The sequence below is a fragment of the Lepidothrix coronata genome, unplaced genomic scaffold (assembly GCF_001604755.1).
Source record: "Lepidothrix coronata isolate B3197 unplaced genomic scaffold, Lepidothrix_coronata-1.0 Scaffold32, whole genome shotgun sequence".
NCBI classification, from domain to species: Eukaryota; Metazoa; Chordata; class Aves; order Passeriformes; family Pipridae; genus Lepidothrix; species Lepidothrix coronata.
This window is the reverse complement of record NW_016690212.1, coordinates 6,617,286-6,635,834: the sequence shown is the minus strand read 5'-3', so window position 1 is coordinate 6,635,834 and position 18,549 is coordinate 6,617,286. Positions and strand designations below refer to the sequence as shown.

Below are 18,549 nucleotides of genomic sequence, written 5' to 3'. Positions count from 1 at the left end.
CTGTAGGAGCTTTGAGATTAAAGCACTAATGTGCAATACCTAAACTTGGCCGTGTGCCTCACTGTTATCTGTATTGCATGAAACTCAATCAATACAAACTGATACAGACACCATCAGTAGTTTGTTAGTTATTGTACTCCTGAGCCAAATGAGATGGATATAGATTAAGCACAGGGCAATATTTGCAATAATTATTTGAATGATGTGCTATTACACAGCAGTTACAAGAACTCCTGTCATAGCTGTGACTGGCTTTCATGACCATGGGAAGGACCCTTCAGGCACCCTCGGGCTCAGCCACGGGGGTTAAACACCATTGGGTCTGATTTAATGTGTGTATTTCTGTACAGAAATCAGGGAATTCTGTAGCTCAGGTTTCCACAGAAGGCAAGCATGTCCCCTGCATGTTTTATTCAGCTATTTAAGGATTGCAGCAGGAAAAAACCCACCTCCAGGGAAACTGAAGCAATGCACCTTTTACTGATGTCAAGTATTAGCAACATGTTGAAATTTGTGCAGCAGTACCATACTTCTTGCATGCAGTGTTTGAGCAAAAAAAGGTTAATTGCGAGAAAACGTTAACTGAATTAACACCACGGAGTATGACATAATATACAACCCATAGAACTATCTTATATAGCATCAATTTTCTCCAAAGCAATTTAGCAATGTGGCAGACACTGATGGCACTGTTAGTTAAACCAAAATGCACAGAACACCGTTAACTTGCTTGTTCAGAGAAACAAAGCCTGAGGTACTTACCAGTCTAATAAACTGTACAAAACAATGACAGCATCATAAAGGAGGAAAAGTAAACTGCAGGTATAAGGTAACTAACTGAAAGCAAAGAGAGCTCAGATAACTGACATTAGAATTCATCACAAAGAAAAGTGAAAAGACAGAGGTAATAAAACAACTAAGCCCTGGCTTAAGACAAGTGAAAAGAAAAAAAAAAATGTACTGAGATACAAAAATGTGTATCACACTAAATGCTGCAGAGTTATTAATTATGTAAAATAAATAGAGCATAGTATACTGGTTACATTTGGTTACACTCCAGAAGTCTAGTTTTACTTTACCACTATTAAATACCACCACATACAATGTAAATTACATGAATGCACACAACCACCAAAAGAAATAAATGTTGAAATGCTGTATTATTACCTTTATTTCTCTTTGCTCTACTGACTTTTCCCATATTTGTTGATCATATGCTCCAATCTAAAGAGAATACAGAAAAAAATACCAACATTAGGATTTAAAAGACATTGATCAAACAAAATCAATCAACCTGCAATGACAGAAGCATGAAGCCAGCAGGTTATTTGCTTGGGGAGGCTTGTTTACAAAGGAATCTTTATCTTCTCCACTCCATCTTGGCTGGACAGGATCTACCTAATCTGTACAGGAGTTGTGATACAGGGCAGAGGTGAGCCAGGCAGCCCCAGCCTCTCTCTCTCTGCTCTCTCTGACAGAGAGCAGAACTATGGCAGCAACACTGACACGGTCTTTCAGTTAACTTTACAGGAATACCACGCATATGCAGTTGAACCCATACCTTCAATTAATTTATTCTTTTTTTTAAACCATCTCCCTCACTAATTCCCATTTCATTCCACCCACTTTTACAGCTACATGGTCTTTAGTGTTATCTCTTCAGAGCACACAGCAACAAGATATATGGTCAAGCTGGTAATCAACTAGATTATAGGTCAGGGGAAACTCAAAGAATATCAGGAAACTGCCCTTTTCCCGCCAAAGCACTGAAGAAAATGTGTTCCTAGTAGACCTATTCCCAAATTTGTTCACTCTCATTTAGCTGCTAGTCTATTTATTCATTAAACTCTTCCAAATAACTTAGTTTTATTAAACCTGAGCAAGTTTTTGGTTAAAAAATTGAAATAAAAAGGAAGTGTTTTCTCCCAGGCTCTAACCTTACCTCAGTGTTGTAAAAAACTGTATTTGTGAGAGCAGAACCACAGACTGTTGAGCTTTAAACCCAGTCAGCAACTAGGGACCACACAGCAGCTCACACATAGCCCCAGAGCAGCTACTGTGAAGAAAATTAACTCTATCCCAGCCACAAGCAGCGCACATTGGTCTTGCAAGCACTTATTAAAATCCTAGCACTAAGACCAGTTTCGATGGGTTCTGTCATTTTAAATAACCATCAATACAGGTAGCTATAGTTAACTTAAGAAATTACTGTGCACTTATTTATCCAACATAGAGAGCCACTCTATGACTGTCAGATATTTTGAAGAAGGGCAACTTTAAACTTCAGGAAATTCCCACGTAAGATAGTGACAAGAACAACTCAATATATGAGACAATAAATCCAAGTTTTGTAAGAAGTTATCAAAGATCATCAGTGCTTTGAACTCTGCATGAATAGTATTTCTAGGTAATATTCAGTAATGACCTGTTTTATTCTGGCAATTTGAAAGCCTTGCCATCCCAGCAGTTCTACCTCAACATATAGATCACGTGCACACATGTGTGTACACACTGCTGGTATCTGGGGTTTGATTCAGATGACAAACTTTGAGCAGTTAAGTGCAGGATCACTTTTAGGTCATGAGGTAGAGACAGATGTGGTTCCTGAGATCCTTTACTAACATGCAGAGCTGATACAAGCAGCTCAGTCAGACACCTGACAGAGGCAAGAGGAACAACTCCCATTATTTGAGCAAATCTGCTCAAATTCAGTCTTACTGCAAGGGTATGACTCCTCCTTCCAGTTCACAACTGCAACAGACACAAAAGACCCAAGCACAAGTGCACACACCTTGTACCAGAAAACATTATTCTGATTTCTCTTTTACTATTTCAGCCTTCATTAATTTAGATGTTATAAAAGAAACAAAAAAAAGTAATTCTTGGTTAAAAGGATCTTTTAACCAAGGACCCAACATAAATGCAAAAACATTTTGCCAATAGGCAAACACATCCATAAACAAAGAAATCTAAAGGCATCTTTTGTACCTCTAAACCTCACCAATCATGAAAAAATACCAATAATAATAAAAAAAATTTCTAATTTAGAGCAGTAAAGCTCAAAGCACATCTAAAATTCGAAGTGAGAACAGTAAACTGAATTACTGAATTGTCCTTTCTCAAATTTAAATATTTCCCACTCAAAAGCTAAACAATTTCTATAGTTTGCTACTTTAAAACTTTGGGGAAAAAATCTACTGGCTTTTTGGTAATAATAAATACTTGACACCTCTCATTTGGAAAAAAAAAAATGAGACTGTGAAAAATAACTAGGGAGTCAGGCACTGTACTGGGCAGACTTAAGCACTTACTACAATTAAAGTAATTAAACCAAAGGAAGTTTAACAGCTAATTCCACCTGGATAACAGCCAGCAATTAAAAAGTCAATATATTGAATAACCACTCCACCCAGCATTTATATCCAATTGTTCCGGCTTTTTCTCTAAATACATTTCAAATGAATTTTCAAGCCTTCCTGGTTTTCATTAAATTTGCTAAGAAAAGCCCCAAGTGAAATTTTTGTGCTGCATAATATTGTGTCCTTCTCTTCCCACTTCAAAAAGAAATAAATTCTTTCTACAAGGACAGAGAAGGGGATGCAAGTCTGTGTCCCTCTCCATTATGCAAGAACCAAATGCGGAAGGAAGCCTTTGTACCAATAAAGCTGCAAAGCAAACCCTATTCCTAATTCCATTCATAGCTGAAACTGGTGTAGAGTTGAAAGTCTTTAAAACAGCATTCTTCTTTTAGACAAATAACAGACCATTTTTTGAAGGAAGTCTGGGAAACACAGATCCCAGAAGACATCTGAGGCAAGGAAGTTGACTGATTAAAAATCCTACAAATATTCCTTTTCCCTCCCTAGGGAGCACAGCTTCCATCTCCACATAAAGACAAGAAGCAGGGATTTTGCCATTCACGTTTTTCTTTCAATGTTGCCCCATAAAGCAACTTTTCCAGCAGCAGGTAAAATAAAAGCATGAAAAGTACTTTAAAGGACATGGTCTTTTACAACTGTTTTATTGAAGGAGTGGATCTGTCCAATCACCTCTGATCAATTTTAGTTATTAAAATCTGAGCACAGGATTACTTAGTAAGGGCATACTGCTGCAAACCGAGAGGAGTTAGAATTGCAGACAGCAAGTACCATTGCAATGTCTCACAATGTTTGGGGTTTCTCTTTTAATCTACCTAGTATCACCTCTTTGTGTTTTAACAAAGTTTTAGAAGGACTTCAGAGGGCAGGAACACATGCCCCTCAGCACATCAGATTCAGACCTGATACTCAAGTTCCCCTCTGGCCATCTGCATAGGCATCTCTCTATACTTCTTTTCCAAGTGTATCAGAGGAAAACACTTGAAAACAAAGCCATCATTATAAAGTAGCATACTGGATACTGGCACACTTCATTTACCACATTAAACAAAAATAGGTAGAACCAGTGCTACTGAAACAAGACAAGTAAAAAACACAGCCAATAATTTGTTTTCTCTCCCTTAAGTCAGGAAAGCACATCTAGAGTTTGTGAAATTCTTGCAGAATTCACTGAGAGGTGTTTTTCATTTACAACAAACTAAATTATAACATATAATGATTACTAGAAATGCTAGACACCTGTATGAATTAAATGCAAGAACATAATTTGTGAATGAATTGAAGAATGTAAATTAATATTAGCAAACCTTCCCAGTTTTAAATTATCAAGAGCACCAGTCAATTCCATCTTTGAGGAGTATTTGCAAAGTATTTACATTTGAATTCTGTTTCATTTTAAATCTAATGTAAATCTAAACCAAATGTAGGCTCTGGCTCTTGGCTATTCATGTAATTCTTTTCAATTGTACATACCTCCAGGACACTGAAAAGAAGCCTAGTATCTAGCAATGCCAAAGAAATTAAGGTCTAAAGGCAAAGAAAAGGAAGGAATAACCTTCCAGAGATAAGATCAGTTTGGAATTTGAAGAATTTAAATATACACAAAACTTGATCAAAGCAAGGTTTCCCTCAATATGCAACTGTCCCCAAGGCTCCTCCACAGGCATTCAAGTTTCCTTGTCTGGAACTGTTCCAAAATTAATGCCCTGATCAACTCCAGTACTTATACACTCCTGAACCCACCAGCTCTGCCTGGAGTCTCATTTCTTATAGTTGCAAGTTCTGCAGTATCCTTCAGAGAAAATTTAAAGTACGAAACACGAGAGTCAAAAAAATTGTACAATTTTTACGTATACAACTATAAGAAAGGCTTTTTAAATCTCTTCAAAACACAGTGCAAGACTGTTTGTCACTGACACATTCAATCTATTAGTCCAGTCTACAATTGGCAATAGACTTTTTTTTAAGCAAACTATACAACATAATATCCCAATTTTAATCTGATTTCACACAGAAATTTATTCTAAGTTATTTCATGAAATATCTAATCCAAAAGGATCTGAAAATTGTACTCTATAGAATTTTTTTATTTAGTATGATTTGGCAGAAAATAAGTTAACAAAAAGTTGGATAATAAGCCTATCTTATCATTTTTAAATATATCTTTTATCACCAAGAATCAACAGCAACACAACCCTGTTGTAGGAAACTTGTCAGTAATACATTACAGATATTAGAACTTGTGGAATAACCTGCCTGCAGCAGAAGTAGATAAACTAGCAGATGTTATTTTATATACTCTTAGTTTAAACTGTGCATCTCAGGCCTCCTCAATGCCCAGATTCTATCCAGTCTATCCAAATTGGTTACCTCTAAAGAGTTCAGTTCTCAAGACCCCATGCCTCAATAAACACAAAGGAAAGAAGATGAAAGGAATTCTGTTTCTTTACATATTTGCAGAACTAACAACCATTCTTCAAGCAGCTATAAAAATTTTTGGCATATAAGAGATTACATGCAAAGACTGACAACTGCAGCCACTCTTTTGCAGTGGAAAAGCAGGGGTTTAGTATCCTAAATTAACTAAGCAAAATAAACTTTCCAATATGTTTTCTTGAAAAAAAAAGTTTTCTCACAAGTAATTAATTGCAAAAAAATTAACAAGTTGTCTGTGACTTGGCATGAGATATTAAGCTATACAATTACACATTTGGTAAAACTAAACTCATCTGATAGAGCTAGCTCTTTACTGAAAGATTAAATAAATTTCAGACCCTTTTTAAGTGCAGACTCCTCATAATGTTTCCAGTTTTTAAAGAGGTATGTGCACCTCTTGAAATTATCTAAAATAATTGCACTTATTTCTTCCCAATTGAATACATCAGAAAGCACTTGATAACTTTTTTTTATACACCTAAAATTTGTTTGGCACCTGTGCAGTTTGGTTTTAGAACATTAACAGCAATTACCTAAGTAAACAGTTAAGCTATTGAAATAAAAATTGCTGTGTTTTCAAACAAAGCCCAGTTGGAAGGGCTTTTACACTGTGTAATATTTCTTCCCAATACCTTTCTCATAACAAACCACATGTGCATCAAGATTGAATTTGAGCTTTGTGAATGACACTGATATTCGCTTTAAGCTAATGTAGTGATGGTATCAACCTGTAGCCCAATACTCACAAGGCCTTCTGATTCTAATGGAATTGATCAATATTTCAGGAGACATTTATAATTTATGACCATGCAGACTAGCAAAGATTATAATCCTAAGAATACATAGTATTTCCTGTTGGATCTTAAAACTTTAATGTTTATCAATAATGAAACCTGCGTGCTAAGCTTTGCTCTTTAAAACCTCTAAACACTTTTACAAGCCACATCACAATGGTATTACAAATCCAAAAGATAAAAGATACAAGATACAGAGTTTGGTAAAAAAAAAACAAAGTTGTTTCCTTGGACTGTGTACCAATGTAATTAAGAGTCTGACACCTTATTAAAACATTTAGTGCTAAAATATTACCTAATATGCTTTACTAACTATAGTCAAACATTACTAAAACATCTACATGATTTTATGTATCAAATCTAGTATTAAGATATCAATATATAAATAATTTCTATACATGTAATGTTATGAATTTTAAAAATATATCTCATTTTCTCAAAACCCAGAATATGATTATTAAAAGTTATTTTAAACCCATTTATTTCTTACATTAACTGACCCCCACTGCAGCAAAGGTAATACTCTAGTAGCTCAGTAGTATAATTATCTCTGTGGAAGTAGATTTCTACTCTTAGGATGATTTGCTTTTTCAGGATGTTTTTCATTTTCAAGGGTGGTGGGTTTTTTGCAATTTTGTTTGTGGTGGATATGTGGACCAGACAAGCTAAGCTAAGTCAAACTTAGCTAATAAACCACAGACAGAAATCATCATATAATAGTTGTACACTGTCTGATAAAAGCAAAGCATTCAGAAACTTTTAGTCAAATAGAAAAGAACAATGGAGGAATTAAAGCTGTATATATTAGGGGTAGAATTTTGAATTTATAACTGCGGAATTATTACTTCTGATTAAAAAAAATTCCATGATTCTCCTGCCTTCTCCTGAAAGGAGGAGAATCATGGAATTTGGCCCCAGAAGGAAAGCTGAAACCAACTACTACTAAGTGTAAAATTATGCAATTCGAAACTTTGAGTTATTTATTCTTAACTATTTGAATTGCCAACTAATGACCCGCTTAAACTCTGGTAATAACTGCAGCAGCACTGTATTTACAGCCATTTCACTGAACACTAATTTTACCAGGGCTTACTTCAGAGACACTGTCCCTTTCAGAGTCCAGTAATAGGTAATTAAACATTTATCAACTATGTATTAATAGTTTTTCTGGATTATTCTTTACAGATTAATTCTTGTTAACATCTGTCAGCTGTGCTTATTTATTGCCCTAATGATTTACAGATTTTAGTGTACCTACTAAAAACAAGAAACCATTTGCAGGTTAAATTAAATGAGAATACAGGAATAACCAACACCTACTCTAAGCCATGTCCTAGTGACATGAACTGGACAACAGGGGTAACTTTGGGTACCATTTCTTTGGCCTTACACAGACTACAGAGCAAAACCTAAAAAGAGGCACAAACTGAATGTGATTCCATTTCCGTAATTAATGGCAATTAAGCATGATCTCATATGATAATGTTTACCTATCTTCAAATTTCAAACTAAATTCTTCATGGAATCGCAGAGATTGGAACCTCCAGGGGTCATGTAACCCAACCTCCTGCACAAAGCAGGTCCAGTTACACCAAGTGGCTCCAGGACTTAACCAGTAGAGTTCCAAACCTCTCCAAAGATCGGACATTTCACAGCCTCTTTGGGGTCCTGTCTCAATGCCTGGCAAACCTCATCTTATAGGTTTTTATCCTTATACCTCATCAGAATTTCCCACTTTTCAACTTGTGTTTATTGTTTGCCCTGCAATCCCTGTGCAGCTCTGACAAGAGCCTAGTTCATCCTCTCCACGGTCTCCAAAGCAGGAGATGCCATAGCAGTTAAGTGCTCCCTTTTGCCCTCTCTTATTCAGGCTGAGCTAACCAAGATCTCTCAAACTCTCTGCACATCACATGGTTCAGCCTTATAACAACCTTGGTGACCCTCCACTGGGCTTGGCAAGGAATGTCAATGCCTTTCTTGTACCACTCAGCCCAAAGCTGGACACAGAATCTTAAATGCTGTTTCATATGAGCTGAACAGAGGGGAATAATCCTTTTCCTTGGTCCACTGGCCACACTATTGCTAACAACACCCAGTTACTTTCCAAGTGTTAAGGATTTAAGACCTCTGTAACTTTTTTTTTTTTTTTCACAATAATGTACTCGCACAAAACAAAACAATCTCGAGATATAACTGTGGCAGTCTCATTATTCAGTATAATTCCATGAAGACCACTGGAAATCCAGCCATTTTACCAGTGTTGTAACCAGGATTTTAAAAAGTGTTGCCCTTAACGTCCCTGATCATTTCCACTTCCCTTAGCACATTTTCCTTGTGCCACTGCATCCATCTGGGTGGTGGCTGGAAGATCAATCAAATCAGTCAGGAAGAGAAAAGAAAATGTTATATTATAGTTTGACAAGGCCTAATGACACAATTTAAGAATCAGAAAACCCCTCTCAAGATAAAGGGATTTCATTTTATTGCTCCCCCGTTAGAGAGGTTCAGCTCCTTATAGATTCACAGTCTTAGTTTTAACTGGATTGGTTCCCTGACCAAATTCACTACGTAAATGTACAAACTCTGTGGGAAGGCAAAGCAGGCATGGGAGCCTACAGGTAGGCAAACTGCAAGCCTGCTTAGTTCAGCCACAGCACTGATTTGAGTGATCTTTTCTGCAAGATTCAGAATCTGAAGTTTTGTCTGACCAAACAAGACACTGAAGGCAAACCCCCATTAGGTCAGGTGACTACTTGAGTACCGAATCCCAGCACTACATGAAAGGAAACTATCTAAATATACGTTTTCTTCCTCAGTGCTTTCACAAATACCAGCTCCCACACTGGTCAGGTTTTGGCACTTGAGGGCGGACCTTTTCAAACCAACACAGTTTCAGCTTCAAAGTTTTAGGTAAAATAGCCACACAGCCTGTGCATTTGGCAAAAACTGCATTTGGTATCAGGGTCACCAATGCATCACATGAATTCAGTGACAGGAAGGAAATCAGGTGGTTTCATGGAATGGCATAATTTCCGTTTTATTTCCTCCTTTATTAACTTTATTAACAGATCCCTGAGCAGCCAGGGATCAAGTTAGGAAAGTTAAAGCCTTGACAGAATTCAACTTGACCAGGGACATTAAGGGCAACAAAAAATAGCTTCTTCGGATTTCTTGATGATAAAGGGAATACTAGGAAAAATATAGGCCCTCCCTGGCAGGAAACGGAAGACCTGGTTACCCAGCACATGGAGAAGGTCAACGTCCTCAACATTTTTGCCTCAGACTTCACTACCCAGTGCTCCAAGTTGCAACCTGGACTGGTGGGAGGTGTCCCTGCCCGTGGCGGGGGGACTGGAATGAGATGAACTTCAAGGTCCTTTCCAGCCCAGGCCATTCTATGATTCTACGAATATAAATTGGCAAGTATAATCTTGGGCTAATGAGCTGGAAAACACTGAGCATTACAGCTCTTAAAGCAATGCCATTAGAACTCTCATTTTGCCCTTTAAAAATACCAGAGAGGAAACATCTCATTTATTTTATGGTGCCCTTTAACAGCTGTACTCAAGGGACACCCAAAACAGCAGAAAGCTGCATTGGCAAAGTCAACTGATATGCAATCAGATGCAGGAGTCAGCTTCAATTCATTAAGCTCCATTTTGCCTCCCCATACAACCATCCCCAAGAGAAGGAACAACATAATTGTACAAATTTGTTGACAATATTCCAGGAGAGAAAGGTCTCCATTTTAGCAGCAAGGCTGTTAAGGTAAATTTACATATAGCCTCCAAACTGGAAACAAGAGCAACAATTCCATGTCTACTCTTATCTGTAAAACTTGAAAGGACTGTAAGAAATAAATGCAAAAAGTTACAAGTAATAGATGCAATATTTTAAATTATTAAGAAATTTATTACTTTCAACATCCATTACTGTTACTGAGGCAATACTTCAAGTACGCATAAAGTATCCATATCATACAAAAGACATACCACCAGATACTGAAATTGTGTAAAATTTGTGGGGGTGTCAGATTTTTTCAGAGGAAACATGATGGTTTCTCTGTAAAATTAATCCACTACAAAGCTGAAGCAAATTCAGTATTCTGGTAAATACACTTAATCCTAAGGATATTAACTAACGAAATGCATCTATGTAAGTAGTAGCTTGGTAGCTGCCTGGAATCCTTCCAGAGAGCAATGCAGACAACTCTGCCACTCCCTTTTATTGCAAGAACCAGGGCAGCTCCAAGGGCTGAAAACAAGCCAGACAAACCCTGTGTGACACACAAGGATCTCAGCACTGTGCTGAGTAGTGCAATCAGAAACACAGCAGAGGTTTAATTTATCTTACCTACAGAGCCAACCTGTATCTAGCAGATTTCATGCCTTGCAAAAGTATTTGTACCAGCTGGGAAATGCAATCACTGGAAGCACTAAAGCTCTGTCCGTGCAATCTTGTATCTCAAATAAGAAGCTGCTATAATACATTGAAATCTTACAATCCAACTTAAAACAACTCAGAATTGATTACTGTATTTTTACAAGACAGTAATCAAGAGCTCCAGTGCACTAAAAGCAGAGTAAGTCTATTGCCACAACAAAAAACAAGTTTACATAATAAAAGGTCTGACCTTTTAAACAATTAAGGGTATTACTAAATCATCCTCGTGTGAGGAGCTCAATTTCAGACAATAGTATGAGTCATGAATAAACATGCTGTTTGCAAAACTTAACTAAAGTAGGGTTGAAAGAGCTTAATTGCTTAACTCTTTCCATTAAAGGAATATAAAAATGTCTCTTGTTTGAGAAACCAACTGACTTCTGAAACTCAGTAGAGAGACACATAAATATATCAAAAAATACATTAAAATTTACAACTAAGAAACAAAAGGAGCAAGCTCAATATTTCTTACACAACCTCAACCTACTTAAATACTTCTTAGTCACATATGACTAGAAATACCAGAAGTTCTTCATGTTACTTTTTAGGTCATTCATACACCAATTTATCAATCTGAAAATACCTCCCCAAAACAATTTATTTTTCTCATTTTATCACACAGGCAAATCATACCAATTTGATCAATATTGACTGCAACCTCGGTTCTCTCTTGCCCCAGAAACAAACTTCTACTGCCAGAATGTGCTAAGTTTTGATCCCTCCCCACTTTCAGTTCCAGTTACTGCTGAGATGAATCAGGAGATCTAAAAGACAAGGCAAGTGGGACAACTCTGATAACTAAAATAAAGACTGAAATAAAAATGTAAAACTCTAAACAACCACCAGTTCACAGAGTTCAGTAGTTTGCCATCAAAAGCAACCCTATAATAAAAAATGTATCAGAAAGGGAAAAAAAAAAAGTCTGCTATCAACTAAACACCAGCACAGCTTTTTCTGTTGCCCAAATTGAAATCTTTGGGGCAAATGACAAATCCATGCGAAAAATAAATACTGTGCCATGTAAGAAATGAATATATAAGTAAATAAATAAAAAGACCTTGGGTAAAAGAGTCTAGATACTCCCAGGAACAGATCACACCACACTACAAAGTCAGAGAACCCCTTGGGGTTGTCAGCCTGATCCAGGAGAACCCTCAATACGTGGTACCTAAGAAATTATAATCTAATTAGCACGAACATTTGCATGAGATGCAACTTTTCTGCCATACAGCCATTTGTCTCATAACATTCCACTTCCTCATACTGAAAGCAGCATAACTTGCTCATTTGGCAGAACCAGTCCACGTGTGGATTGCAATTAAATTTTGTTCACACCAGGGAAAATACTGGCACCTGGTTTATGCAAGATCTTATCCCTCCTGAAGATAGCTCAGTTTTTCACGAAGTAACAGAAGTCACCTCATCACTACTCCTTTCCATAAAGGCACCATGAAATTTCTGATCAACGAGACATCTGTAGAAGCCTACAGAGATTTGCAGCAGAAATATTGTTGTTGCTATGAACTAAAAAAATGGAAATGTGTGTGAAATCATTGGAAAACATGACAGAACAATGATTAAAAGAATGATCTGTACTGATAACGAGTAATCCTGTTGGGAGCAGTGCCCTGGGAAAAGTAAAACTGAGGAATGTGTTGTTTATATCTAGACCAGAAGGCCTGCGCTCTGTAAGATCACAGTACAGTGACTCTTCAGAAGAAGATCCTGCCTTTCTAACACCAGGAGGATGGAAAGTTGGAGCATATCACATATGGCATTTCTTTTCCTGTATGACCAACAGGAAAACAGACACGTATTAAAAAAAAAAAAACAAAACAAAACAAAACCAAAAAAACCCCCCAGGTAATAAGTATGAACTTCATTTAAGATTTACAGTTACAGGCTCTTTCTTGCATCAAAGGACCTTTTATACATATAAAGCTGAATACCATAAAAGATCTGTCCAAGGACATCATCACCAATGAAAACAACCTCAGAGACATGAAAACAACCTCAGAGACCTGACATCCAGCATCTCTTTCACTGCACAAAGGAGGTCCTGGCCAGACCAAATGCACACACAGCTTGGTGCTTGGAAGTACTATCATTATTCTGATACCACTGTACTGTGAGTGAATCAAATTTATGAGAGAATGAGTGCAAGTGGGTAAAATGAGAATGGTTTCCCCCCCTTCCATGAGATCCTGCACTGCATTTTGTTACATAAAATCTTTTACAAGTCATCTTCCAAGCCTTTAAAAAATGGGATTGGACCTGCAAGGAAGAAACTGTTCAAAACCACAGTGTACTTCCACTGATATTTTTACGAAAATACTCTTTGTAAAGCTTAAATAAGAAAAAGAGTACACAGTACAAAAAAAAACAAACAAAAATCCTTATTAAATTGTGAATTATTTTCACATTTTTCAATATGTAGTTGAACGATTGCTATAAATTAAGTCAGTAAAATTCATTTTTCTACTTTTTCAACCGTATATTTAATTTACAGTTGTAAAAACCTCAGCAAAGCATACCAGTATTGTCTTATTTCTAGCAATTAACGGTTGCTGTGTAGAAGTTAACAAGAATTTCTGTTTTGAAGACCATTGCCATCCTTCAGCCCAAGGAGAACAATAACTCACAGAAACTTATTAAACCACTGACAGCCAAGAAAAGAAAATAATCATCACACCTTATTTATGTCCTTAGTAAAGATGCACCTCTCAAAGTTTAGCAAATTTTTCAACTTTTTAAAAGCAATTTAACTGAATAAGCCAACTGGCATATTAATGTCGAGGATATGATCAATGGGAAATAATAAATTAGAAAGAGATATCAACATTTCTATGTGCAAACATGAATCAAAAGATACAGTAATTAGGCAATATTGTAATTATCTGTATCTCCAAATGAGAGATTTTTCTCTCCTCTCCCCCCCCCCGCTACTCTTTTTCCTAACGAACTTCTAAAAATCCCTACCTATCTCCGTTGGTTATGGATTACACCATCTTTTGTTGCTGACAGAAAATACATTTCAATTCTTACTTTCTACTTAAATACAAGGATTCTTTGCTAAGCTATGGAAACCACATACTCCTGTACATTAATTAACACTCTACTAAGAATGAAATTTTCTTTCCTTTTTCCCATAGCACAAGTAACCTAGGGAGTAAGGAGTTTTCAGCATAGACCAAAAGCTGTTTAATTTCATTAGATACAGTCACTAAATACTTGTTGAGTTTTGGAAGCAGAGTTTCAAGCTACTTGCTCTCATACAACGCTAGCAAGCAATGCAGAAGTATTTTACATTTGTTATACTTTACACATAAGCACAATAAGCTACCATAAAAAAAAAAATCTTACCTTCTTCTGGTACCAAACTATAGCATCAGTTACTTTGGACGCCATTTATTCCACTGAATTCACAGAGTCATTTTAGGCTGTTAACAGAAAGAGACAGAAAATTACTTCCACCTTCCATGTGAAGGGTAAGATAGGGAATGTAGAAACACTCCCATTACCTGCAAAGCACTGAACAGCTGTGTTTACTTTTACTAAGAGTTGGGGTTTTCTCCTCTAAGCAAACAAAAAACTACAAATCTGCTGCTACAGGACATCAGAAGCCTCAGTTTTGTCCTTCCTTCACAGCAGAACACAGGCTGCACAGAGATGATCTGTCATTGTCTCACAAGAACCTCATGAGAATTATATTACATGCCCCTTTTTTTTCCTGATAAATTAAGCAACTGATAGTTATTAGCCCAGCACAGTATTCTGAAGTCCAGGAATAATTACGTTATAAAACGCAAGAAAAATTCATACAGACTATACATGTTTGGGAAAAACATACAGACCATATATATGTTTGGGAAAAAAAAAATCAGTGCTAGAACTTCACTAGTCATAAAATTAATATTCTCATGAAAACAATAGAATAAAACTAAGTCAAAAGGAGAAAACCAAGGAAGAGAAGCATGTTTTACTCTAATGGTAACAAATTAATCTTTGATGTCACTGTCATTAGTTTTCAATGTGGAAAAAAACTAAAAGCCAAACTTCCAACCTACATAAAACATTTGTACCTTGAAAATTAAGTTTTCTTTCATGCAATAAATCAGCCAGAGTTAATTCAGGAAAAAAAAGGAGAAAATAAACATAAAAAGCCTTCAGGTCACGACTCTCTCATAGTGGGGAGCCCAGAAATGGACTCAGCACCCCAGGTTGGCCTCACTGATGGCAAGAAGAAGGAGGGGTAGCTTAGCCACCAACCACCAAACTATGCCTCAAAATCGGCCTCTCAGAAAAAACAGAAAAACAAACAAACAAACAAAAAAACAACACACACCCCCCCACCAAACCACTAAACACGGAATTCTGGGTTTATTTCTGATAAAAATATCACTCTCATAACATTGTCAATAATATTATGACCTATATTTCTTCACTGAATGGAAACAAGAATTATTAACTCGTAGGCAGTTTTTATAGTGAAAGATTAAATGTGATCTTTATCTTTCTCTTTGATTTCAAGACATTTGTTTACAGCTTTCACACAGATAAGAAAAGCAAAATAAAATGCAAGATCCAAGAAATGGAATAGAAATCAAAACTGTGCAATAAATTAAAATAAGTGTCTTTATGAAACGTCTAAGCATTAGAGCAACTCATGACACTTTATTATATGTTGTTCATCACCAAAAATTTCAGGTTTTTCCTCTTTTTAAAGTAGATATTAGATTACTTGATCATACCAGCTGTTAGTATAAAAATCACAAATACTCCCTCTACAAAAGTCCTTTCAACACAGCCATCTGCCAAGACATTTTTTGGAAAGAAAAATGGGCAAAATGTCCAGCACGCAGCTGGATAAAACCACCATGCAATGCACGAGCAATTGGCTCACAGAGTGGGCACAAAGAGTTATAGTGAAGGGGTTCATATCAGACCAGCAATGGGTCACCAGTGGGGTTCCACAGAGCTCCATCTTAGGCCCAGTTCTCTGCAACACCTCCATAAACAAGGTGGACTCCAATATCTTTTATACAACTTCAGATAAAGTTACAACCAAGAGAAAGAAATGACTCAGAGAGCTTAGACTGTCACTGCAAATTTCAGAAATATCAGAACACTGACGATTGGTGCAACTGAGCAAACAAACACCACAATTTTCCCACTGTTGATAATATCATCATGTAAGTCACATCAAGTCAGCTAAAGCTGGCAGCCATGACTGTGTCAACATCTGTAATTGGTCCTTATTTGTTTCTGATAATAGAGTCTGTTTTTTCTAAAAGCAACTATCAATTACTAAGAATTCATTGGCACAATAAATATAAAAATATTTATATGGCTTAAAGCAAGAAGTCCAACAGAGGCTTTGATATAACCTGGCATATCACATAGACTGGTCACCCGTCTTTCTCACACATACAAAGCTTACAATAGGATTTGCTTTCTTGTTTGAAAACCCGTTCAATTAAACTCAAATTTAAAATCCTTTGCTACATTGGACTAGAGACTCAAGAGTGACACAAAACCCTTCTCCACACACACAAAGTCTCCACATGCATGACCTAAATCACCACTGCTCAGGGTCACACCTGCACGCTCGCCTTCCCCTCCTTTGAGTCTTGAAGGATCTATAACTCCTTCTCATTTCTCTTAAACCAACATCCCCTCTCACACATAAAATACCCTGCTTCCTGCCACCATAGTCACAGGATGAGAAAAAGGTTGGAGCAACTCATTATCAACAGTAAAGAACTGCTGAACCGGCACAGAAACCTTTCCCTCAATAGCTACATTAACTTGATGTCTCTCTCCAAGGTCAATGATTTTTCAGGAAACCAAGGTTAACTCATGAATCCAAGACTTCAAGCTGTCCCAAATATGGCTAAAATTGGATAAGCCATTTTAAAGGCAGTAACCTTTGTTTGCAGTAGTTTTCCAACTCACTCAAAAATCTTTTGCCTCAAGAAACAATTATATCACAAAATTATAAGCCAAGTATAATGAAGTAGTTTTACTTGATTTCTATCAACAAATGTGTTATTTAGATTATCCATGGTTTTCGTATTTTCAAGAAACTCTGTACATTAAATCCTCCGTAGAGTCTATTTTGGTGGCATTTAAAGCAGATTTGCATACACATTTGCATAAACAAATGCAAATATGATGCTTACAAAAGTAAATATGACAAAATCATGGGATGGATGTCTCAAAACAGTGTGTGCTAAGTAAAAATACCTCTACAAGGAAATATCACATGCTTTCTTCAAGAGATACACAACCATTTCTGAGACAACACTGTAATGAAAGGTGAAAAAGCTTATTTCATTATTTCTGGGTACTGTTTCTGGCTGCAGAGACTTGGATTTGTCTGTGGTTTGATTTTTTGGTTTGTCTTTTGGTTTTGGGGGGTTTAGGGAGGTGAAGTGAGACTTTATGAGTTGAATAGACTCAGCCTGAAGCTAGCTGATTATCTGGATGAGAAATGGATGGTAACAATTCAAGGCCCTTAAGCTGCAGCCCTGGCTCTGACCCTGCATCTGCCCACAGCTCACCAAACACTTCAGACTGGAGACAAAGTATCGCAGCAATTTCAGAACTCTGCATATTTATTACAGGTTCATCTGTCATTCACAGCTGACAGTTCATATTGATCCTGAAATCAGCCTGTACAAGCCGTGCACATCAGTATCAACCGGGTAAAAGTGAACAAGTCAAAGCAGCTGACAGACATGCACAAGCACTACAGAGCACTGCCTGTTCTTCTGCCTGGTTCTCCTCCCATCCTCTCTGGACCCATCCATCTTCTCCGTGTTCTGTGTTGAATACTGGCATCTGGGACAGGGACCAGCTTTAGCACTCAGTTGTATAATGTCCTGTGCAGAGTAACTACCGCAAGATTAACTTAATCTTAACTAGCTGGAGACTTAATAGCAGCACAAAAAATACTCCCAACTTCAGAGATTATACAGAGTATCCAAATATAAAAGCTTGATCACAAGATCTCTGTAACATTCAACAGAGCTGTTCATTACACTTCCATCAAACTCACAGTTAATGCTATGAATAACAAGCAATATTTTTTAATCAAAACTTCATTACTTCCTTAAAGGTAAAAGCGGATTATCTAGTTCTAGCGATCCCTTTTCAGAAGTGGGGTTTCTTAGCTATTTCCAGTTTCAGGGCATAATCATATTCCATTTTAAGTACACACTACACCCCACAATCAATTGAGGAGTTTCTCAAAGGCCACAGAAATCTATATTTAGATGTGTTCAGGTAGCTAAATGCATGCAGCACTGCAGTGCTTATTGTGTAAGAAAATATTTAAATAAATTCAAAGGAAGTATATTTAGAAATTTTACTCATATCCTCAGGGTTTTGGCAACCCTAGTCAGACAAATGTATATATTTCTAAATGACAGTCTACAGTAAATGAAAGCAATCTGAATTCTGACACAAGTCCAGAATAAAATGGCGTTCCTTGTAGT

The 18,549-nt window shown here is 36.8% G+C and overlaps 1 protein-coding gene across 5 annotated transcripts in view; it reads right to left on the bottom strand.

The window, feature by feature from the left end:
- The window catches only part of PHTF2 (putative homeodomain transcription factor 2), a 65,299-nt gene that overhangs the window by 38,003 nt on the left and 8,747 nt on the right, over window positions 1-18,549 (bottom strand). For 4 of the 5 annotated variants that reach the window (XM_017811516.1, XM_017811517.1, XM_017811515.1 and 1 more), the window contains 3 exons: window positions 14,414-14,490; window positions 1,168-1,224; window positions 763-774 (listed from right to left, as the gene is read on the bottom strand). In XM_017811516.1, coding sequence (XP_017667005.1) covers window positions 763-774; window positions 1,168-1,224; window positions 14,414-14,458 — 114 coding nt within the window. In that variant the 5' untranslated portion in view covers window positions 14,459-14,490. The remainder of the gene's footprint in view (window positions 1-762; window positions 775-1,167; window positions 1,225-14,413; window positions 14,491-18,549) is intronic. The other variant, XM_017811518.1, reaches the window with a different exon arrangement.